At 39.3% G+C, this 25,845-nt stretch overlaps 1 protein-coding gene across 2 annotated transcripts in view; it reads right to left on the bottom strand.

The window, feature by feature from the left end:
* Nucleotides 1–25,845, bottom strand: part of LOC124778329 (inorganic pyrophosphatase) — a 117,122-nt gene that overhangs the window by 23,819 nt on the left and 67,458 nt on the right. For both annotated transcript variants that reach the window (XM_047253637.1, XM_047253636.1), the window contains 2 exons: nt 23,939–24,002; nt 7,999–8,061 (listed from right to left, as the gene is read on the bottom strand). In XM_047253637.1, coding sequence (XP_047109593.1) covers nt 7,999–8,061; nt 23,939–24,002 — 127 coding nt within the window. The remainder of the gene's footprint in view (nt 1–7,998; nt 8,062–23,938; nt 24,003–25,845) is intronic.

Genomic DNA, 25,845 nt, shown 5'->3' on the forward strand with positions numbered 1-25,845 from the left:
ATAAAATTTTAGCTTGAAACTGGAGAATCCAGTAGGTATGCAACAATCTGACTCTGGCCTGTTTCAACACTGACTTATGATAGTCCAGTTGTGAATAAATTGGGGTAAACTTGTTAAATTAAGTGCAGTAGGAACACAACCACTTTTTGCATGTTCAGTGGATAAAGGTTTAGTAAAGATGGAGCTACAAGGAAAAGTATAAATTAATAATGACAGGTACCTCCTGTTTGCTGGGGACCATGTTAATCATAACTGACAAAACATTTTCTGACAAATCAGTATTTTCCTCAGCAGACAATTATCTGAAAGTATACAGGGTAGACGGAGACTGTCTAGATGTTAAATATATGAACAAGTCTTCTTGCATTGACCCTGTGTGTTTGGTAATGTGGATCTGGATCTCCTCTTGTTGACTTTCAATGGTTCGTGAGGAAGACCAGAAATAACAAAAATACTTACAATGTGGGAACTATGTCCTGAGGTAGGAAACCATCCCCATCATAACCAGGTCCAGTGCAAAAGTATGTTAGCAGGGATACTTCTCAGATTATAGGGTTATTTTTCTTTACTAATTACCACCTGCAGCACTATGCACGGTAAGTGGCCTGACCCCACACCGAGAACTCCAAGGAAACTTGGAAATGTCACTCAAACCCTATTCCTGCTTTTCTCCCTTGCAAAATGTAGATGTCATTTAAGCGCAAGGCCTTTTCAGACTCAAAAATATTGTAAGAACTGCAATCTCTTTGCTCTGTCAATTTTATGTTCAAGATATGCAACACACTACAACAATAACTAAAAAAAGTCTGCCAGGGTGATCTGAACCACACAGCCATGTTTGAATTATCTGACAAGCCAACAGCTAGTTGTACCTAATACTGATTTTACTAATAACAAGTAATTTCTAACCAATGTGATACTAGGAATTATACTGTGCACCATTTCTTATATATTTGTATGGCATGTGTGCTTATGCCGAGAGTCAAAAAGGTTTATTCAGAGTTACAAATGTTCTGTACCTTACAAACACTGAAGCATATATTATGAGATTGGCTTCTGGGTAACTTAGTGGAAAATTCAAATTTGGTTACTCCTTTTGTGTTGTCACATCCATTTTTATGGAGTATTTTTAGTGAAACTGGAATTTTCATGAGTTGTTACTGAAGACCTGGTAATTTACGAAAATTAAATGTGCAAGCTTTCCAAGCTTTCGGATCCAGTGGCGGCTCCTCCTCCTGGCAGAAGGGTTAAAGGGAAAGAAGAAAGATGATGGAAAAGGACTGTCAATGTTTAGAAAATAACAGATTTATGGAGAAGTCACCCAGAACCGTAGCTGTCAACCTTGAGAAGAGGATGCTAGTGTGATCACACTGCAGACATGGATGGGAGATCCGACTCCCTCCACTGCCCGCCCCCTCCCTCCCCATGCACCAGAAAATTTAAAAATTCAGACTCTGGTTTAGGTCTTTGAACACTATACTTCAAACATTTTCCAACTTTAAAGAAGATGATGATTTTATGGTTTTCAGTCCTGAGACTGGTTTGATGCAGCTCTCCATACTGCTCTATCCTGTGCAAGCTTCTTCATCTCCCAGTACTTAATGCAACCTACATCCTTCTGAATCTGCTTACTGTATTCATCTCTGTCTCCCTCTACGATTTTTACCCTCCACGCTGCCCTCCAATACTAAATTGGTGATCCCTTAATGCCTCAGAACATGTCCTACCACCCGGTCCCTTCTTCTAGTCAAGTTGTGCCACAAACTACTTTTCTCCCCAATTCTATTTAATACTTCATCATTAGTTATGTGATCTACCCATCTAATCTTCAGCATTCTTCTGTAGCACCATATTTCAAAAGCTTCTATTCTCTTCTTGTACAAACTATTTATCGTCCATGTTTCACTTCCATACAAGGCTACACTCCATACAAATACTTTCAGAAACGAGTTCCTGACATTTAAATCTATCTCGATGTTAACAAATTTCTCTTCTTCAGAAACGCTTTCCTTGCCATTGCCAGTCTACATTGTATATCCTCTCTACTTTGACCATTATCAGTTACTTTGCTCCCCAAATAGCAAAACTCCTTTACTACTTTAAGTGTCTAATTTCCTACTATAATTCCGGCAGCATCACCCGAGTTAACTTGACTACATTCCATTATCCTCGTTTTGCTTTTGTTCATGTTCATCTTATATCCTCCTTTCAAGACACTATCCATTCTGTTCAACTGCTCTTCCAAGTCCTTTGCTGTCTCTGACATAATTACAACGTCATTGGCGAACCTCAAAGTTTTTATTTCTTCTCCATGGATTTTAATACTTACTCCAAATTTTTCTTTTGTTTCCTTTACTGCTTGCTCAATATACAGATTGAATAACATTGGGGAGAGGCTACAACCTTGTCTCACTCCCTCCCCAACCACTGCTTCCCTTTCATGCCCCTCGACTCTTATAACTGCCATCTGGTTTCTGTACAAATTGTAAATAGCCTTTCGCTCCCTATATTTTACCCCTGCCACCTTTAGAGTCTGAACATTGTCAAAAGCTTTCTCTAAGTCAACAAATGCTAGAAATGTAGGTTTGCCTTCCCTTAATCTTTCTTCTAAGATTAAAGAAGATGCATCTAACATACATTTATTTTTAGTTTCACATTAAAATGTCTCCAAATTACCATTTTCAATAAAGAAAATTTCTTTAGTATCAATGTCACTCTCTCCCCTAATGAATGTGATTTATGGAATCTAGTTGGGAGTCAACTCCCCTCCCCCTGACATCATATTTAATACCTACTTTTGTCTCCCACAGACATTCAATTCCGCCTCACAGGAACTGTCTTAATTTAAAGTGTTAATGACAAATTTTTCACAAGTCATAACAAATCCTGTTGTTGCTGCTGCTGCAGCAGTATTGGGGAACAAGAGACAATTTCTAAAACTACATCTACATCGTTACTCTGCAATTCATACTTTAGTGCCTGGCTGAAGGTTCATTGAATCATTTTTATAATACTACTATACCATTCCACTCTCGAATGGCACGTGGGGAAAAGGAAGACCTAAATCTTTCCATTAGAGCTCTGATTTATTTTATTACGATGATCATTTCTCCCTAGGTCGGTGGATGTCAAAAAAAATATTTTCGCATTCGGAAGAGAAATTTGGTGACAAATTTCGTAAATAGATCTCACCGCAAAGAAAACCACCTTTGTTTCAGTGACTGCCACCCCAACTCACGTATCATATCAGTGACACACTCACTCCTATTGTGCGGTAACATGAAACATGCTGCCCTTCTTTGCACTTTTACCATGTCCTCTGTCAATCCTACCTGGTAAGGATCCCGCACTGTGCAGCAATATTCCAGCAGAGGACAGACAAGTGTAATGTAGGCTGTCTCTTAAGTGGGTTTGTCGCATCTTCTAAGTGTTCTGCCAACAAAGTGCAGTCTTGGTTTCGCCTTCCCCACAATATTATCTATGTGCTCTTTCCAATTTAAGTTGCTTGGAATTGTAATACCTAGGTACTTACTCGAATTGACAGCCCTTAGATTCGTGCGATTTATAGTATATCCAAAATTTATCAGATTTCTTTAGTACCCACGTGGATGACCTCGCACTGTTTGTTTAGTGCTAATGGCCACTTTTCACACCATACAGAAATTCTCTCTACATCATTTTGTAATTGGAATTGATCATCTGGTGATTTTACTAGACAGTAAATTACAGCGTCATCTGGAAACAATGTCAGGGGGCTGCTCAGATTATCACCTAGATCATTTATATAAATCAGGAACAGCAGAGGGCCTATTACACTACCTCGCAGAACACCAGATATCACTTCTGTTCTACTCAATCATTTACCGTCTATCACTATGAACTGTGGCATCTGGGAGGAAGTCACGAATCCAGTCACACAACTGAGATGATACTCCATATGCACACAATTTGATAAATAGTCAATGTGAAAAACTGTATGAAAAGCCTTCTGGAAATCTAGGAATATAGAATCGATCTGAGATCCCTTGTCGACAGCACTCATTACTTAATGGGAATAAAGAGCTAGCCCTGTTGCACAAGAACGATATTTTCTGAATCAGTGTTGGTTGTGTATCAATAAGTCATTTTCTTCAAGGTGATTCATGATGTTCGAGTACAGTATATGCTCCAAAATCCTACTGCGAACTGAGGTCAGTGATATGGGTCTGTAATTCAATGGGTTACTCCTACTTCCTTTCTTGAATATTGGTGTGATCTGTGCTACTTTCCAGTCTTTAGGAGCAGACCTTTCGTCAAGTGAGCGGTTGTATATGATTGCTAAGAAAGGCGCTATTGTGTCTGCATACTCTGAATGGAACCTGATTGGTATACCAACTGGACCGGAAGACTTTCCTTTCTCAAGTGATTGAGTTGCTTCGTAACACCTAAGGTATCTACTTTTATGTCACTCATGCTAACAGCTGTTCTGGTTTCAAATTCTGGAATATTTACTTCATCTTCTTTTGTGAGGGAATTACAGAAAACTGTATTTAGTAACTGCGCTTTAGTGGCACCATCATCAGTGACATTTCGATCGCTATTGCGCAGTGACGGTATTGACTGTTTTTTGGCACTGATGTACTTTTTTTATCTATTTCACTGCTGCTGTGCAAAGCAACAGCATTTTTTTTTTTGTAGGGAGTAACGTTTCTGTTTAATATTTTGGAAACAGACTCCAGAAGTTCCAGAGCCACTCCTCTGCCTCATTAAGGTCTTCAATCAAGAGAATGGTTTAATGCAGCTCTCTGTGCTATCCTATCCTGTGCAAGCTACTGATTATCTGATTAACTACTGTTACATACATCCTTCCGAAGCTGCTTAGTGTATTCATCCCTTCGTGTGCCTTGTAACGTGCCTGGCTGAATCCTTGTATTAGTGCCACTTAAAGTTCACATCACAACCGGATGTAGTGAAACATTTCCTCACCCAGTAGATAGTGCGCAGTGTTCCTGACCTACCTTGCTTTGCTTATTCAATATTGTCTTCTTGGCAGCTGCGTCCGTCTCACCTAAATCACACTGCAATTAAGAAGCCAGGATCCTAGATTATGTTTTCCAAAATCAAAAGTCAAGACCATATTCATTGTTGAACACTTATGACAACCACAGTGAGATTTATTTATTATCACTCACATACACAATATTCGTGTGACCAGGCCTCTTACACTTAATAATCGTCACATTAGGCAGGTCAAGAACTTCCAGTCTTTAACAATGTTCACAATACATGTTAAATGTTCAAAGCCGTATACAATTACACTTTTTTGATACTGACCAGTAAAGTTAAGCTTCTGTTTCAAGTATTATCACATTACATTCTGGCACCGACTTGCCGCACTTTTGCTCCATGAGAATCTGACCGAGAACTAACTGAGAACTGCACCAGCTCGGACCTTATATAGACGAGTGCTTGAATATTTGACTATTTCTGTTAATATATTATACTTTATAATTTCCCAGGGTTAGATTGATCCTTTCTAATTGGTTTTGAAGTTACCTATTGGGATTTATTACTTAAATAATGTGAATGAGCTGTATCAATTTAAATACGCAGAACTAACTTACGCATCTGCAGTGGGAATTCCCGACATATAACCATGGCAGCCCTCTTGAACATTAATTTTTACTTATACAAATTTACTTAATTCTTAATTAATGCACTTACGAAGTTGAGACTGGAGTCATTTTACGTAGAAAAATATAGGTAGCAAAAGTATAAAACAGATCTCTGAATTATTCAGTAGTTGGTCACTGGCACAAAGTCATACAGGCTAGAGATTTCAAGTCTTAATATCTATTTAACTAATAGACTTTAGGTTAATTTAAACACTTTGCTGGAATCAGTAGAATTTAGGCTTTCTTTTGGATGCAGTCTTCTAGGTGAATTTGATCTATTAGCTCACTCAAATTTTACTTAATATGTATTGCACAATATACGTCATTGTTTGTAACTTTTAATAGGATGCATTTCCAATAAAACTAATTAGCTCATTACTTTCAGAATAGACATTAGAATTTACTGAAATAAATAGATTTGACAAGGGGAATTTTATTTAAACTATTTCTGAATTCTGTGCTATGAGGCTGAAGGCCACAGAATCTGTAGTCAGAATCTGAGTTAACTGCTTCGTTTCAGTCTCTACGACTTTTACCCTCCACGTTTCCCTCCAATACTACATTGGTTATCCCTTGATGCCACAGAATGTGTCCTATGAACAGATTCCTTCTCCTAGTCAAGTTGTGCCACAAATTCCTCTTCTCCCGAATTCTATTCAGTACCACCTCATTAGTTACTTGATCTACCCATCTAATCTTCAGCATTCTTCTGGAGCACCACATTTCTAAAGCTTTTATTCTCTTCTTGTCTAAACTATTTATCGTCCATGTTTCACTTCCATACAAATACTTTCTGAAAGGACTTCCTGAAAAATCTATGCCCCATGCTAACGCATTTCTCCTCATGATAACATCCTGAGTAGTCTCCGTCCAGAGATCTGAATAGGGGACTATTTTACCTCCAAAATATTGTACCCAACAGGATGCCATCATTTAACCACACAGTAAAACTGCATGCCCTCTGGAGAAATTACAGCTGTAATTTACCCTTGATTTCAGCTGCTCTCAGTACCAGCACAGCAAGGTCATTTTCGTTAATGTTACAAGGCCAGATCAGTCAATTATCCAGACTATTGCCTCAATCTACTGAAAAGGCTACTGCCCCTCTTCAGGAAGCACAAGTTTGTCTGAGCTATCTGTATCACTGAGGCATGTAAGCCTCCCCACCAACAGCAATGTCCATGGTTCATTTGGAGAGGGGGGGGGGGGGGGGGAGGGGGTGCTCTGCTCCATAGTGGCAAATTTGTAATTTTGCTTCTTGTCCACTATTTTGTAAAGGAACACAGGAAAGACAACACACAACACTACAAGTGGCAGCATTTGGCAATAGCAGACCAGGAACTTTGTCTCTTTGATCTGTAGTGACACAGCCGTAGAAGACTTGTTTTGCATTGCTAACATGTTGACAACATATTGCAAACATCGTTAGCCAGTACTGGCTCCGAACAATGTTTCAGAGCATGTTTCGAACTCTGTACACCCACCATTAGTGAACTGCGGTGACGAAATGATTCGCCGACAGGTTTATTGCATACTCAGGAAGGAAATTGTTACACACTATAAATCATTTTATTAGCTTATTATTAATGAAACAAATCAGTATCTTTTAAAGTTTTTCAAAATCAAATTGTAAGATGATTTGTATAATTTTTCAGTAACTTCCTGTAACTTTGTAATTAAGGTGATATATCCACAACAATAACAGACAATCCGTAATAGTTGGCAACTGTGAGAACCTTCTGGTAGCCTGCCCTGACCCAGGGTTCTGGGACATTTTTCCGTAATTCTCCTTATTTCCTAAACCTTGTTAGTTCTTTTCCTTCATCCCTCTTCCTTCCTTCTTCCACCAGCAGGGGATCTAGTGGCTCTGAAAGCTTACACATTTCGCTGACTTGTTTTATCCTGCTGCCACTTGGTGAGCAGATTTTTTTGTTTATCAAATTGTACTACATTTTTAAAAAATTCATTATTTTCTTTCTTGAAATCTAAATTGAAAAGAGATTTGAAACCACAAATTTGCTTGCCAAAATTTATTTTAATAGGAAGCCCTTTAACAGAATTAAGAACAAATGTCCTAACTGCTGAGACTTTTCTGCTGTTACAAGGTAAAGTAAGGAGAATAAAACAGAATGCAGACAGAGGTATAAGAGACATTCTCCACATATCACACAAAAACCATGCTCGAGCTGATGAAGTTATTCTAAAAAATAAAACACTTTTAAGTCTCAAAATCAAATTACTTCCATACTACTGTAGATACTTCCTTGTAGTAACATTAATAAAAATGTATGTCATATTTACTATACCTATTTCTGTAATACAGTCCAATACAACACAAGCTTACCTTTCAGCTGATCAGCAGCAGGATCATTAACATCAATTGCAATGATCTTCCAGTCGGTCTCACCTGCCAATACAAACATTTAAATTAACAATCAAACTTGCATGTGATTTCAATATACCTGTCACTGCACATTCACATTCAAACATCTCATAAATTGAACGTTTTATGCAAACAACATTTAATGTATGTATCTCTCTCTCTCTCTCTCTAGTTATTACATATATGTCTGTAAGTGGATCTAAATTTTTATCTACAGTCAGAATATGGAAATCTTGAACTATTCCAATTGCTATCATTCTGCTCCTGTCCAATAATAATCCTTTTCCTTTACATTCCACTATGTTACAAAACACATTGCATGAACAGAACTTGCTAACTAACCAAAATATTGAACATACCACATTTCTCATGTTTTTATTAATAAGGCGGTGGTTTTCAATCCAATAATTACAATGATGAATTTTGCTTCGTTGGAAGCAGTCTTAATGACAAGAAGCTCTTATTCCATTACTTCTAGTAACAAGGATAAATGGATTTAGCAAAATTAAATCAAGTGATGCCGAGGGAATTACATTAAGAAACAAAACCAAGCAGTAGATGAAATTTGCCATTTGGACAGAACAGTAACTGATAATGGCTGAAGCAGAGGATGTATAATGCAGATTGGCAGCGACAAGGAAAGCATTACTGAAGAAGAGAACTTTGTTAACATCAAATATAAAATGAAGTTTTACACAATCTCTTCTGAAGTTGTTTGTGTGGAATGAAACGTGGACAATACACAGTTCACCATATTTACTCGAATCTAAGCAACACTTTTTTTCTGGTTCTGTAATCCAAAAAACTGCCTGCGGCTTAGAATCAAGTGCAAAGTAAGCAAAGTCCTGAGAAATGTTGGTAGGTGCCGCCTCAACGAACTTCTGCCGTCTAATATATGTAACGCTACACAGGCATGCTTTGCAGGCACGAAGATAAATACTGGTGCCACAACCTCTGCATCAGTAAATAAATTTTAAAAAAGGTATAAGACGAGCTTTTTCTCCACCCCGAGTTTCGACCACTGCATTTTCACACATTATCCAACAAAGTAAATAGAAATTCTGTATTTTTCATCTTTGAATGTAGCAGTCTTTCAAATATTCGTAGCAACAAAAATACCAACAATGAACAAGGCTTTAGGATTGTTGGACAAGTTGATACGCTGGGGCTCATTAAGGTTTCATGTACCAGCACCTATTGCTTCGTGAAATTTTGTAAGTGCTTGTCAGTGTTAGTGAACCATAATGAAGCGTTTTCATAATAGTGCCAAATTCAAGAGGGGAGTTATTTCTTTTGTGGAACAAAGTTCTAATCTTGCTCAGGTCTACGATACGGGATTGATGAGAGCTCTGTCAGGCGATGGCGACTGCAGAGAGACAAATTATTCGAATGTTCAAGTAGCAGGAAAGCATTTAGTGGGCCAAAGTGTGGGCGATATCATGCACTAGAAGTGATCTTCAATGAATTTGTTAAGCAACAGTGTCAGAAATTACGGCCTGTGAACGCCTAAATTTTAAATGAAAACTAGAGGAAAGCAAAATGGACGTGCCAGTAATTCCAGGCAGGATGACGTTAATTCTGCAACCAATTGACGTCTGTTTGAATAGATCATTTAACAACAAGCTTAAACGCATGTACACAGACCAGCTTTCGAAAAGCGACAGACAACCGACACCAACAGGACGTGTACAACGTGTAAGTTTGTCGCAAGTGTGCCAATGGATTTATGGTGCATGGAGGTGTATTCCAAATAAGATTATGCAACAAGCATTTAAAAAACGTTCGATATCCTATGCACTAGATGGTACGAGGACGATGCTCTGTATAAAGAAATGAGCAACAAAGAATTGAGTGATAGTGATGCAGAATCATGACATATTTTAAACATTTCATTTAAGACTTATTACAAACCTAATAAAATTTTGTTTTAAATTTCAGCATTTAATTTCAAAGTTATGTTCATTCTTATTTTATAAGTGTTGCTACTCTGCACAGGATAGAAAAGCGTGGAGAGCTGCACGAAACCAGTCTTTGGACTGAAGACAACAATAACGCACTCTGCATTTAAAGTCATCACTAAAAATCTTCTACGAAAATAGGACTGGCAAGTCTGTCTGCGATGTATGTCAATACGGCCAACTCTACGTTCTGAACTTTTTCCTACCTGTGACGAGAGATGGTTGCTAACAGGAACTTTTATGAATCGTGAATGACATGCAGTCATGCAATATTCTCTTCACCGTAAGAATAATATGAATGTAAACATTATGCCATGTAGTCTTTCGTGTTTGCTGCTATCTCGTTTAAATCCTGTCTGCCTAATAAACTACGAAACTAGAGTAAGACAACAGCAAACGTGGAACAAGATACATATCATGTTATGTTTGTATTCATATTATTCTTATGCTGAATAGTTATACGGCCAGAAATGAAGCACAGCAACTGACTAGACTTAAAATCTAAGATAACTGATTTCTGTGCAAAACGTAATGTACTGAAGAGGTGCCTGCAAAGATTTTCAAAGGGAGAAAAATTTTCGCTAAACTCTCCTTCAGAACATCTTCTATCACACAGGCTATTATTTGGTTCTTGTTGAGCATTATCAAAGAAAGCAGCAGTGTAAGTAACAACAAATAGCAGTCTCTTGTCAGTGTTTCGTTAATGAGACAATTCCTCTTTTTTTATTGCAAGCAGCGGTAGCAGGCACAAAAGCAAGCCATGCCGTGAGTGGCGACAGTTCATAAATACTCTCAATCAGAATGCGACAAACAATGCAGGACAGTACAATAATGCATTTTCAGCTTACAGTGACAAACATATATAACAAAGAAAACAGCACTTATCAGATCAAAGCAAAATAAGCAATAGATTCAAACCAGACGAAGCACGTGTAAAAGGAAGGGTACCAGTATAAGTACGGACAGAGCACCTGCCACATAGAGGGTGTATACGTGGACAAGGAAAAAAATTCCCAGATTTCCCAGTTAAAAATACACTTTCTTCCGGGTGAAAATACACTTTTCCCGTGTTAAGTGACAGTATACTCTTCCTCGGCACTGCAAAATTCATCAATCCTCTGAACGTTTGTGCTTTTATATACCGACGTAGTGCAGCAAGATGTACACTGCATATTTTCGAATTACGAAGGTATAAATTTCAATTTTTTGGTCCTGTCCTCCTCAGTTGCGCGTAATACTACGGTATGTTGATTTTCACTTATGGACCGTCTGACAGCAACTGAATAAAACACAATTTTAGTGCCATACGTGTTTCGCCTTTATTTTCTGCAAGGCATCATCAGTGGCCTGTAATATGTACATATGTTAGCTATTTTATTTACATTTTTGTCACTGTGTATGTGTGTCTGTCTGTATTTTGGTGTTATGCATTTATTTATTTATTTATTTTTTTTTGGAGGGGGGGGGGGGGGGGCACAGTGACAAAAATGTAAATAAAATAGCTAACATATGTACATATTACAGGCCACTGATGATGCCTTGCAGAAAATAAAGGCGAAACGCGTATGGCACTAAAATTGTGTTTTATTCAGTTGCTGTCAGACGGTCCATAAGTGAAAATCATCAACATACCGTAGTATAAATTTCAATTCTGCCAAACAATGCATGTCACTTTCTGAAGCATTGAAATCGAGATTATGATCGGCTTTTGTAAGCCAGTCATAGCTCATGTCACGTGATCTCGCCAGCTGATGACAGCATAGGACACGTGATACAGTCAGCCAATAGCAAGATCACTCTTAAGTAGTGCGAACACACAAATAAGAAAAGTTAATGGTTTAAATTAATATACGTAGCATTCACAGATAGTATTGGTCTGTAAGATTAATAGGCTGGAAGAAAAGTTAAGCTTCCCACATATAAAGTTGATCTTTTTTGCGCGTGTTACACCTTAAGATACATCACACAAATGTGCAAGTAAAATTTTTAATAGCGACATAAATTTCTGATCTTCTGGGCTCTAAATTCTTCTAAATGGTCGTCCTCAACAAGTTGATTTTTAAATCAGAGTCAAACGCTTTGTGATTTAAGAAATTCATCGTACTTTCTCGCAAATAGTTCATCTTGTGCAAGAGGAAATTTGCTTTGAATGTAATGCTTTTCAAACCGCCACCCGCAATATTTTCCCGCGAGCTGTTAGAAATAAGTTCGTTTTAGCAGCTGCAAGGGAGTGCCAGATAACAGGCGTCACCGCGCTTGCGCAGCTACGATGATGCAGGACGCCCATATATACGTTTGTACGTTTAAAACATTAGAAGATCTTACATTCTGTCATAAAAGAAACAAGACATCAGAGGATACTTAAAAAGCGTCGAAATTTCGTTAACAATACTAACATGCATAATTCGGATTAAAATGCACACTCGTACGTAAATTTTCTTGGAGTACCAGTACCATATTATCTCATGTTTGGTTCTTTATTATGGCATAATGCCATACGTGCACTTGAAATGCAGCGAACAGTTGAAACTATCCAATAGTGTGAAATTAAATACTTCTTTTCAAATAAATTGACTGCCTCAGCAGAAAAGATTAATGAAAGCCAAATCTGTTTAGCAAACCGGCAAAAATAACATCATTGTCCCGCAAGGCGATTAATGCTTGACTGTCAGAAAGGTGGAAATAATATCTGAAACTAATAACATATTTTGGCCATCCGTAACTATGCAAAGGTATTTTAACAAAATACACAAAAATCCGTTTTGTTCTCATTTAATGTGAGAGCAACAAACGAAGAGGAAACTACAAAATCACTGAACGTAAACACAGGTCATCTGGAGGACGACCCACCTCCCACCACAACAGACTGCTCTGTGCATCAGCCCCTATCTACGATATTTCCGAACCGGGGCAATATTAAGTAGTGGCGCCCATCCACACTTCTGTAACCAGAAGCGGGAGAAGATACCACTCATGCTCAACTCAGCTGCGCATGTTATGAAGCATTGCAGTCTTCCTAAAGCCTCTGACACACTTTGCTGTTGGCAGACGCTTGGTTGAGCACTGTTTTGTTATTGTATATGGCGCATTTCCTTTGCAACTTAAGTTTTATTTTCGTTTTTTTTTCTCTCGTTCATGTTTTGTTGCTGCAGTATTATTCTGCAGTAGCGGGATACAGTAACTTCCTTTGTTAGAGTATTGGTTCTTACCAGTCAAGATCACAAAAGTTTAACTGAAAACTAAAACAATGAAAAATTCCCAGAATTGTAAACAGTTCCCAGTTTTCTCCCGGATGGAAAAGTTCCCGGGTTTTTCCCGGATCTCCCGGTTTGTATACACCCTCCACATAGCAATGGCTTCTTAGTAAAGCTTAACTGCTAAGGTTACTATTCGAACCAACCTACTGTAGCTGTATTTTCACCCAGTCGACCTAAATTGTCTCACTTTTTTCCCTTGATTTCGAGTCATTTTTCATATGCGGCTTAGATTTGAGTAAATACGATAGACTAGGAAAGAATAGAAGCTGTTGGAATGTGGTGCTATAGAAAAATGCTGATGACTAGATGGAAGGATCACGTAAGTAATTAGACAGTGCTGAATAGACATGGGCAGAAAATAAATACATGGCACAACTTGACTAAAAGAAGGGATTAGTTGAAATGACATCGTCAGACATCATGGGAATGCAGCAAGCAGATTTAGAAGGATGTAGGTTGCAGTAGTTCTGCAGAGATGAAGAGCCTTGCAGTTTTTGCAGACTGGTCACATATAAACTTACTTTTAACGAACTATGGAAAATCCAGGATGGAGTAATGAGAGTATTATCAAAAGGGTAGATAGTTGCTAACCATATAATGGAGATGCAGAGTTGCACACAGGCACTACAAAAAGGTACTAAACATATCTTTCCGTCCAAAGACCACCACCTGAAATGAACAGACACTCACATTCACATAAATGCAGCTCTCGCACACATGATCACAGCCTTGTGAATCTGGCCTTGGCAGCCACAAGCACACGCCTCCATGGGTGCCCACATGTGTATGTGGCCCATTTGAGAAGGAGGCCTTCTGGCCAAAAGCAAACATGTTTAGTCGCCTTTTTGTTGGGCCTGTCTGCAACTCCAAGTTTCAACTGTGTAGTGAATAGCAATCTATCTTTTTCACAAGATTACTTTTTCAACTTAAACTATTATGCTTTTTATATTTCAGGATTTGTCTGTACATTTTTGTTGCCCAAATTTTTCTGAATCAGATACCATTCACTCAATAAGCCCTTAATTAAAAATTTGCATGAATTAATTTCCAACATGCAAACATTTCCAGTAAATAATCCACTCTGTAGATCACTCATCAAATAGTACTGTGAACTATAATTTCCCCACCAACTGTGTTCTAGTTGAACCAAATTGTTATGGAACTACAGACCATCCGCTCTACTGAATTTTCACTCTGCAGTTTTATAAGCTGTAAAATAATTATGAAGGTCACAAAATTTAAGTCTAAGTGTGGTGGAAACACAATAGGAACCCAGAAATAAGTGTCCCGTCAGTCCGTCTCCTTGTGTATTTCTGCCAATTATCTTCTGTATTATACTGTAGCAGTTCTATGTTTTGCCCAAGTTCCACTGAGCTATGTTACTTGGCACCGATATCATGCGGAAGTTATTTTCATCTTTCAGTTTTCTACACCAGTGTACTATTCTGGTTCTTCAGAGTCTTAGGCACACATGTAGTTCCTCAGTCCAGAATTAATATTCACCTTACTATATTTAGACGATGTCTTTCCTTAATAAACCTCAGCAAATTTCTGATTCTGATAACATACAACTGAAGCCATCCAGCTTAGTTGTTTTAACCCTTACACTTTCAATTACAATATGATTTTTGTAATCACTTTTATTCAGATCAAGAGCAGCCGACCAGTTGCAAAGGATAAAGTAATCTTTACCTAGGTTTCAATAGATATAAATCTATCTTCTTCAGAAGACGGCAGTATTACATTAACATGAAGCGATATGTCCTTATCGTTTTTACAAATATCTGCATAGTTTCATTAGTCAACTAAAAATATAGCCCTGAGAACAGGGTTTGTCAGACAAATAAAATAGGTACATGGAAGCATAAGCGACTTATGCGCTCTCCAACTTCCATGTACCTATTTTATTTGTCTGACAAACCCTGTTCTCAGGGCTATATTTTTAGTTGACTAATGAAACTATGCAGATGTTTGTAAAAACGATAAGGACATATCGCTTCATGTTAATGTAATACTGCCGTCTTCTGAAGAAGATATAAATCTATCTATTGAAACCGAGGTAAAGATTACTTTATCCTTTGCAACTGGTTGGCTGCTCTTAATCTGATTACGTGGAACCGTTGCTGTTTCGCAGCTATGTTTAAAGTACTTTTATTCACTATTTATAATGATTGTGTGTGTAATTACTGTTTCAATTACATTGTATATAATTGCTTGTGATATCTTTAGTACCCATGGAACTGAACCCATCGAATTGGATAATTCAAATGGATTACATTTGTAATTAGATGATTTTTGTGCTATCTTTGTTTTCCTATCCACCAGTCACTGCTTTACTTGTCTAATGATACAATGTCGTGGAAGCACATGCTTTTGTTCCTCTGATGAAATATAATTGTTTTGGTTCTACTTCTGTCTCTATGCATTTCTGCAAATTGTGTGAATAACTGTACAGCATTTTTTACACTTTAATCACCTCTCTGTAATTGGGTTATTTTCATTTGTAACAACTGATATCCTACAATTGATGTATCACACACGACAAGTGTTAAGCAGGCTCCTTTGTTTAGCGGCCTGTTTATATAATCTAGCGTTGCAGGACACACACAGTTCTGTGCGCTCACCGTTTGCTGTGATTCTGCGAAGGGGGTGGGCAGAGTGTTTATGTGCTTATCATGTTCCAGAGTCTGCATTCAGAGTTACATAAGAAAATGAGATTTTGTGAGTTATGATATCAGTGCAATTCTGTGAGAATTTGCTATGAAGATCACTGACAGTGAGAGTCGCACAACATTTAGCCTGTGTATGTGACAAGCTTTTAGTCTAATTTCTTTTATTCAACTGCAGGTCACCTGATTAAGTTCACTGGATGAAACTTTGTGACAAATTTATGTTATGGTTCTTATTAAGATTTCAAAATGACGCAAACTGGTAACCCTCAATGTGGCAACAATATATAGAGTCTATATGGTAATTTGAATCAATGTGGGGGAACACACACACACACACACACACACACACACACACACACACACACACGATGTTTAGCAGGTGACGGGCGAGAGTACCATCGTCGAAGGGACAGCGGTGATGGTACTCCTGTGGCTGGGCAGAGATTCCAGTGGATCCTGAGGCCACAGTTTGCACCACAAAACAGAACTCAGAACCTGTGTGTATTGATGCCATTGCCCCTCAACCAACGGCAGCAAGTGACCCTGCTGCACAACCTACCTCCATGGTCTCTTCGTGGCCTCATGGTACATCAACAAAATTATTCTCGAGTAGAATTGTAGCATTTCTTTCCATCACCTGGCTGACGTATGACATCTTTAAAGCACTGTGCCTGCCTTCTGCTCCACACTTCAGGTGACTTTTTTCCAGCAATGCTGATTCTGGACCTTTGTGGATACTGGGGATGATATAAGAATTGTGCTACTTATGACAGGGTGTCAGGTAGAGTTTGCACACATTTTCTGGACACACTATATAGCAAACTTGCTGTAGCATATGACACTTTTACGTGTTCAGTGCAATTGGTTAGCTTGTCCAAAGTCTTTCATTCTTTTATTTTCTTCTCTCTCTGGTACAGTGCAATCTGGTGCACAGGGAGAATGGTGCTTTCCACAGTTGACACAGATTGGGGGAGGGGGGTGGGGGAGGTACACAAGGAGCACTCGCACGCAGCATTCATCCCCAATCTCTACAGATGGGCATAGCACTGCAACTCTAACACATGTGCCCAATTTTCAAACACTTTAGAACCGCATTTTGACCTACCTCCCCCCCCCCCCCCCCCCCCACACACACTATACCATCACCTCGACATTTTTGGCAAATTTGAATCGCCCTTCAAGGCCAAGATGAGGGCACCGGTAGCAACCCTATTGTCCTTTGGCCCCCCTACGTACATGACGAAGTATGCACTCCGTCGATCGAAGTCTGTGTTTAGCTCATTGTCAGATTGCAAGAGCAAGTCTCAGTGGAAAGTTATGCCCTGAAGTAAATTTAGACTTATGGGGAGTGAGACACCGGAACATCATCCAGCTTGTTAAAACTCAGCAGTGCCCATGACTGAGGAGGGGGCGCTGTTTTGATCAAAACTGACCCACGTTTCATTTCACAGATGGCTGTCACTTCCCATAATTGTCTTGTAAGTTCTCCAGAAAGAATAACAGTTTTGTGGCCAGGAAGGAATCCCATCAGTCCTTGTGTAAGGTAAGTATGAATATTTCTCAGTTTGCCACTTAGCTCCATGTTCCTCCCATGGCATAGGCAAGGAAGCAAACATTTTAGGGTCTTATCACTCTGCACTGAAGGACTACTATCCTTCCACAGACACTTCTGGGGCCATGTGGTCACCAAGGCCTTATCCTACATGGGCTACAGAAGCAACTGACAGTGACTTCTGGATAACTTCTGGATACGTGACACTCCAGCAACAAGCAACAGTAATGGGCGAAAAGCTCAGGTGTCCTGTGTGCGAGCGACCATTTCGCACTACAAGATGGCTCCCTGGAGCCAACCAGGTGTTTCTACAAAACGGTGCCCCTAAACTGTAGCTGAAGAGTAAGGCTACAAAATTACGTTTACTTAAGAAAATAAAGCAAAAATGAATGTTGTGCATGAAATTTACAAAGGGAGGAATCTCCATGAAGAATTTCATAAATACGAACAACAACAAAGATCACCAGACAAATTCTTCGATTACACATGAATGAGCGGAGGAGCACTCTACTACCTCATCAATAAATTAAATCCGAATGCTTTTTTTTACATGATGAACTTTCAATAGCCAATAAATGAGGAAGAATGGCTGACTACATGACTAACTACCCTAAATACTCAAACACAGATTGTGAACCAACTATAATAGGTATCTGTGGTGTAGCTGCAGCATTACAGACTGTAATTCCGTGCAGCATTAAGGTACTGGATTCGGTTCAGCGTTGTTCTTACATTTTAAATGACTCAGTTACAATTCTGTATACATAAGTTATATGTATGCTGTTTACGCTGCATCGATCTGTAAGTGTACACACACCTATCCCATTAAACTCTTAATAAATTATGAACATTATTCATCAGCAGTGTGTAAGGCAAAGTGTTTGAATTACTCTAAATAGTCTGTAATAGTAAAGCATACAAAATTTTTGAAAAGAAAGTAAAACGTTTTGTGTAATGATTTGTAAGTATGAATTAAAAATATTAGAGAAACGTTTGGTGCACCTCATTTTCTGTTCATGACTTCAACCATCACTCAAAGACATGCAGAATGTTTCTCTGATCTACTTTTTTCTTTTACACAAATCATTTCATAAAATATTTGATTTCTTTCAGTTTTTATTTTCAAGATTTTTTCAGAAAGCATGGTCTCCCTGACTCTTCATTTGCCTTCCTAACATACTTTATTCAAAGGAAGGCTTTTCGACATTTAAATACTGCACCAATGTATCTTTTTGTATGCAAAATAGGTACGTCTTGAACAGATGAAATTTTTGACACTTCATTTACATAGCATGGCAGCAGCTTTTCATGAAATATTTCAATTTTACTGAACTCAATTTTTTGTTAATTAACCTGATTACTTTCAAGAAGTTCAGTAATTTCATGCAAAACTAGACCTCACACTGGTCACTTTGATACCCCGTTTACTTGTTTCTCTCTTTGTTTGACTATGAAAATTTGGACAAAATCTCAGTGTAATTTATAGGGAGTCTTGTTTTCGCTCTGCTCACGCATTTAAAAACATATCTAGTGTTAATCATACGATAAAAATAGTCCTTTCTGCATGCTGTCATTTCCAAAAATCATCGCTTTGATACCTTGAACCGTTTCTGAGATACAATTATTTTTATGACAACTTTATTCCTGAAGTGCAGGAAAGGTTCGTACGTGCCGTGAACAACCCGTCCACGGATATAACAACCAATATCTCAAGAATGAAGAGAGGTATCATTCCTGCCTAAACTTTAAATACAATTCAGATATATTGGTTACATTTCATACCCAATAATGCATGGCCTTAAATGAACTATACAGAAAGTCTACGCAATGTGATTTTACCTCTCCAGTTTCTTAAAAATTTCATGCATCCATGTACTTAATTTTGTGCAGCACAGTAACTATGACGAATAACGAAAATAAATTCAGAACTTTATCGTTTAAAGATATCTAGCTATAGGTTGTGGAAGAATCAAATTTTTTCACCGAACAGTTTAACATATGATGTTAAGCAATTCATAGCTGCTGTTCTGTCCACTCCACTGCTTTGTGAGAAGACACGTGGCTGTCACTGTGTCATGTGTGCTGCAGCAGCAAGATTCAAACATGTTTGAATACAAACGTCTCCAGTTGCAGCAGGAGACAGGCAGTGACACAGATGTTATGTATGACACTTCCGTAACTACACCTACGGTTGTTTTATCGCCTGGAGCTGTCGCTGCTGTCTGTCACTTCTGTCGCTTATGTAGGACGCAGCCTAATGGGGAAACATCTGTTTCATTTGCAGCTTATCCACCATGGGGCCCCCACTCCGAACAAGGCATACTCCTTGGTATACGTAGATAGTTTCCAGCCCCTAAGGCACCAACAATGCGAGCACTGCGTGGTCAGGGAGCTACTACTGTGCAGATACTTTATGACCCCCACACAATGCAATGACTACCGTGTTGGGTTTTGGATGTATTACATTATTTAAGGGAACAGTGCAAAAATGGAACGGCTCGAAGATGCAGCAGGCACCACACTGGGTGACCTTCCCTGCAACGTTCGCACTTCTGGAGAATTATGAAAGTTGGTGGCAGGTCACACATCAATGGGGACCTTGTGTTTATTGAATGAAAAGTTTTAGGAAATTTGAGGAGTGGAAATCCATGTCTCCATCATAAACCAGGTCCAAGCAGGATCTGGAAAAAGGAATTGTGGAAATGTAAGCTTGCAGCTCGGAAAGGAACGAATGCTGCAAAGGCTGAGGCCTTGCGGTAGCCAAGCAAGAACTCAGAAATGAGTTGAGACCCCCCTGGGGGACACTCAAGGTGTCCTCATACAGACCACCAACGTAAGATTTGACTAATTATAGAAAGCACACAGCCTTTTAACCAATCATTCTTCTCACTCTACAGTCAGGAATGGGACAGGGAGTAACTTTGTTTATATAGCACAGAAGCACTAAGTTGCATTCTGATTTGGTGATCAAATTAAACTGTAGATCTGCTTATAATATCTCCAAGTTTGTTCAGTAAACAGAGGAATCCGAGGCATACTGCCTCCAGTACTAGTGCTTAAACCAACCTTCATGCTGAGCACAGCTTTTCTTTATATAGTAGTTACATTAGTTTTAAGTTACATCATACTAACTAAAGAAGTGGTACTTTAGGTCACAATGACAGGAAATAATTATCTATTCAATTCTCCCTTTAATTACCTTTATTTTCTCAGTGAAATGTAATTAAACTAAACAATCTGAAATAGAATATAGATATATTCAATTAGCGCATGACGCTGCGAGAGAAAACTGTGCTGTCATGGATTAAGAACTAGTTTGAATATGATAGGTATATCTCTGAGCTGAGTTGTTGTTATAGTGAGTGTTGAGCCCAGATAGATGCCACAAACTGTCAGTCATGAGTTGTCAGTGGGACAGTATGGAGATGGGAGGCAATGTTGCCAATTGCAATTATGTGTAACTGCAATTGTAGGTTCTGTTTTGGGGGGGGGGAGGGGGGGGGAGAGAGGGAGGGAGAGAGAGGGAGGGAGAGAGAGGGAGGGAGAGGGAGAGAGGGAGGGAGAGGGAGAGAGAGGGAGAGAGAGGGAGAGAGAGGGAGAGAGAGGGAGAGAGAGGGAGAGAGAGGGAGAGAGAGGGAGAGAGAGGGAGAGAGAGGGAGAGAGAGGGAGAGAGAGGGAGAGAGAGGGAGAGAGAGGGAGAGAGAGGGAGAGAGAGGGAGAGAGAGGGAGAGAGAGGGAGAGAGAGGGAGAGAGAGGGAGAGAGAGGGAGAGAGAGGGAGAGAGAGGGAGAGAGAGGGAGAGAGAGGGAGAGAGAGGGAGAGAGAGGGAGAGAGAGGGAGAGAGAGGGAGAGAGAGGGAGAGAGAGGGAGAGAGAGGGAGAGAGAGGGAGAGAGAGGGAGAGAGAGGGGGGGGGAGAGGGAGAGAGAGGGGGGGGGGGGGGAGAGGGAGAGAGAGGGGGGGGGGAGAGGGAGAGAGAGGGGGGGGAGAGGGAGAGAGAGGGGGGAGAGGGAGAGAGAGGGGGGGAGAGGGAGAGAGAGGGGGGGAGAGGGAGAGAGAGGGGGGGAGAGGGAGAGAGAGGGGGGGAGAGGGAGAGAGAGGGGGGGGAGAGGGAGAGAGAGGGGGAGAGGGAGAGAGAGGGGGGGGAGAGGGAGAGAGAGGGGGGGAGAGGGAGAGAGAGGGGGGGAGAGGAGAGAGGGGGGGAGAGGGAGAGAGGGGGGGAGAGGGAGAGAGGGGGGAGAGGGAGAGAGAGGGGGGGAGAGGGAGAGAGAGGGGGGGAGAGGGAGAGAGAGGGGGGGAGAGGGAGAGAGAGGGAGAGAGAGGGGGGAGAGGGAGAGAGAGGGGGGGAGAGGGAGAGAGAGGGGGGGAGGGGGGGGGGAGAGGGAGAGAGAGAGTCCCTAAAATGAAGTGCATTAAAGGAGAGAAAACTGCTTATCAGAATTTATTTCAAATTGGGTCTGTAAAGAACCTTACAGAAAAATAATTCTGCAACAAGGAAATGAAGTCCATATAACTGCACAGCAACCAAAATTCCACACAGGATTAGATGAACAATTCATAAGCCATTGCCTCTTAGATAGGAGGGACAAGGCACTGTCTGAACTGATTCGCAGAACTTTTAACAATAGAGAACACTTCTGTGTTAAAAAACTATTTTGTAGGAAGCCAGTTTAATCAGGCTGCAATTGGAAACTAAATGATTGTATTTTAGGACTGTAAAAACAGGTATTGCAACTTCAACACATTTAAATATAGATGTATACTCATTCATACAATTAAATAACATCTCTATTACTCATTTGTTATAATTTAATTACATATTTTTCTTAGATTATGGTACACTAACTGGACTAAGTCAGTGATTGTCTACGGTTACAACCGCTCCTATCATGATGAAGTTACTGATTTATGGCACAGATGTGGCTAATCTGCAACTAGTAAAAAGCAATAACTTATTTTACATTAGTGTTCCTGAGGAACTGCACTTTCATACTGGTCTGTTAACTGATCAGAGATTAGATCAAGTTGGCAGTTTTCATGAAAACCCACTCCTGTGCAGTTAAGGAGGCAAGTGATCGAAGAATGTGCAATAACTGGAGCTAGTACACCATATGACACTACATCCAGGAGTGTCATTACACCACTTCTGCCTGTTCTATTGGTAATTGGGTGTGCTTTGAACATTAAGTGGTTATTTTCACTGTTGCGCATGTGTGTTTATAGCTTTATTGTTTTGTATGCACTACAGAATGTGAGGGAGAATCAAGTCTTACAAGAACAATCCAGAACCATGATCTATGTGTAATTTCTGCGAAAGAGAGGAACAGACAATGCATCCCATGTAGTGCTTATGGAATAGTGGTCACAAAATTTCTTCTGTTCATGTAGAGGCAAATTAATTTTCAATAGTGTCATATGAGTGCACTTTAAAATCTATTTTACAAAAATAGGTTATTTTCCATTTCATAAACTGAAGTACAATAATACTCACACCCAACTTGTTACAAACGTTCATTTGAATACATGAAGCACATGCATGGATCATAAAATTGCATTATTTCCGAATAAATAAGCACACTGTCCACAGCAACACAAAATGTCTATACTCTGAGCCAGACATTTTTCAGAGTTATTACACAATAATCAATTACTACATAGTTTCACATTTGCTGTTTATGTGAATGTATTTGTGAAGGTGTTTTTTGCCAAATTTAGTTCTTTGCAATTTCTTTTCGGCCAAGTTGTTTACACTTAAAAGGTCTAGTTTGTACAATTTTATTTCAAATGATCATTTTCATGTCTCTTATTCATTCACTCTATCCTGACAGCAGTTATTTTAGTGACAGACAGGGCCTCAATATAGGCTAATTTTATCACATACATTCTAATAATTAATCAACACATCTCAGTCACCCCACGTGCACAATAAAACATGATTTACACATGTGATGATTTATTCTCTAAAATATCTATTCGGTCTACTTTTAAATGAAGAGCCATTGATTTTCTTTAGTTTTTACTCTTTTTTCAAAAAATGCCTTCTATAAAAAGTCAACTGAGATCCAGATAAACAGAACCTATACACTGTTTGTCAGTATGCAGAGAGAAACACTGCTGAACCCCCCCCCACCCCCTCCAGTGTGTCCGTAGCACTGAGCCACCTTCGGACAAGCACACCACTACGGTGTAGTCATATTGTACATTGTCTTTACCAGCTTCACTGAGCAGAAAGTACCATCATCCAACCCCACCCATCAATATATCCATACCTCCCTTACTTTATACTGCCCACAAAATGCAAGGGCGAGGAGTATAGTTGTCCACGAAGTTCCATTATAGTAGGCACTTCACTGCAGAGTGAAAGACACGTTCTGTACAGAGGCTCTTATTTGGAGTTAATAGTGTCTAGTAAGGCAAAGTAGTCACAAGCACAGGAATTCAAGAAACTTTAATGTTTTTACTAACCTTCATCGATAAGTGCGATGGCACCCAGAACTTTCACTTGCAGCACTTCTCCTCTCTTTGCCACCTGCAAGTGAAAGGAATTGCAAACTGAAGGAAGATGGAAACTGGCCATTCAAAACATTACTTCAGTGTAACAAGTGCATGTAGCTATGAACAACTCCTCAGAAGTTATGGAAGTTGGTGCTACATTCTCACATAATGGTATCTACACTCTTTCACAACAACAAATATGGGTGCTCACACAAGTATAGTCACTGCAGACTTCATCTTCACAGAACGTGTTTAAATTTAACAGAGTTACATTCTGAACATTTCACACTGAGTATCCATTATTAAGTCTGTAAGATACATAATTTAAAATAAAGAAAAATTAAAATTGAAACCTCTGTTACTGGCATGACTAGCACCTTCAACACTAAGCTGTTTAGGTAATCTGGCACATCTACACACACTAAAAATGTTTACAGGATACACTGAGCAGTAGATCAGCACAAACAACTAACACACAAGCTCAGCTTTTAGATCCTTGTTCAAGTTCTCACATGCATGCACAAAGATGTTTCAGGTCTTGCTTATGGAACTATATCATTCAGTTACTCCACACTGAACAGTGATCATTCCATTGTATTAGATCAATGAATTTTGAATACATCTAACATTGTTATATTATGGCAAAAATATGCATTAGCGTGTTATTCTACAGGTTCTCTAATTTTATACTTTTGTGTCAATCTATATTAAATGGAACTCTCTGAAACACTTGCCAATATTTGCAATTTGGCCAGTAAGTATTTACTCGAAACAATTCTCTGGCGCACTAGAAAATGACTGCCTCTTCAACTGACCTGCAAACTTCGGCGTAATGAGAATGGAGTACTGACTTCGAAGTACAGTCAAATTGGACATCACAAAGTTTCATGTAATTCACTCTGCATAGCACTCTTCACTTCACCAATACATACAAGGAATTAAGCTGGAAGTACTATTAATGTACATACTGTATGTGAGCGTACAAGTTCAGCACATGGCATAAAGTGAGACCTGAGCACTTCAATATAGAAACAGCCAGAGCTGCTACTTGCATGCTGGAAATCCAATCCTTTAAAAATGAATGAGAATCACAGAAGGGAAGGATGCAGTCACAATCAGTGGGTACTGCAAATTTACTATGGAATGACGTTGCAATACCATGCAGAAAGAATTTACAGACTGACTACAAAACAGAAAAAAATTACTGATGAACGATTTATATGGGCTAGATTGTTCTGTACATCAAGAAGCACTCCATGCTGAATTAGCAGGCACATAGTACTTTACGAAACTGGTGGTATGAATAGTAAATTACGGCAAAGAATGCTGGTTAAGCCAAGAGGTGTGCCTGTAAAAATACCCACTACTGTTCAGTTTCTGAAGGATAGCAGAAATAGCACGCAGATTGTTAAAAATGGATTGCAGACCTCACTTCAAGTGGACTCGACTGCAGACTAACCACAGTAGGGCACTGCAAGGTGAGAAACAACTTATTTTTGATTTTGTGAGAATGTATTTAAAAAGCAAAACAAATTAGGGAAGTAGCAACTTCTGACACAAAAACATCAATTTCCTTGAGCTCGCTGGCATTATGGGAAACATGAACTTTGAATTATTCACTGCTGCACTTAAAGAATAATAGGAATAGTTTTCTAAACACCAAGGATACTGCCAGTTTTACAACTGTTTCTGAGCCATTTTCGAGACAGGTTTGTCGTTTCTGCTGAAAGCATCCCTGTATACATGTTAAGCCAAAACCTTTAGAACACCTGCTTAATAGCTTATTTGTCCATCTTTGGAATGAAAGATCACTGATTCTGTGTATCAGGGATCTGACAGTTTGTTGGTGGGTTTGTGGAGGTAACCAGCACTGAATA

The sequence above is a fragment of the Schistocerca piceifrons genome, chromosome 1 (genome assembly GCF_021461385.2).
Source record: "Schistocerca piceifrons isolate TAMUIC-IGC-003096 chromosome 1, iqSchPice1.1, whole genome shotgun sequence".
NCBI classification, from domain to species: Eukaryota; Metazoa; Arthropoda; class Insecta; order Orthoptera; family Acrididae; genus Schistocerca; species Schistocerca piceifrons.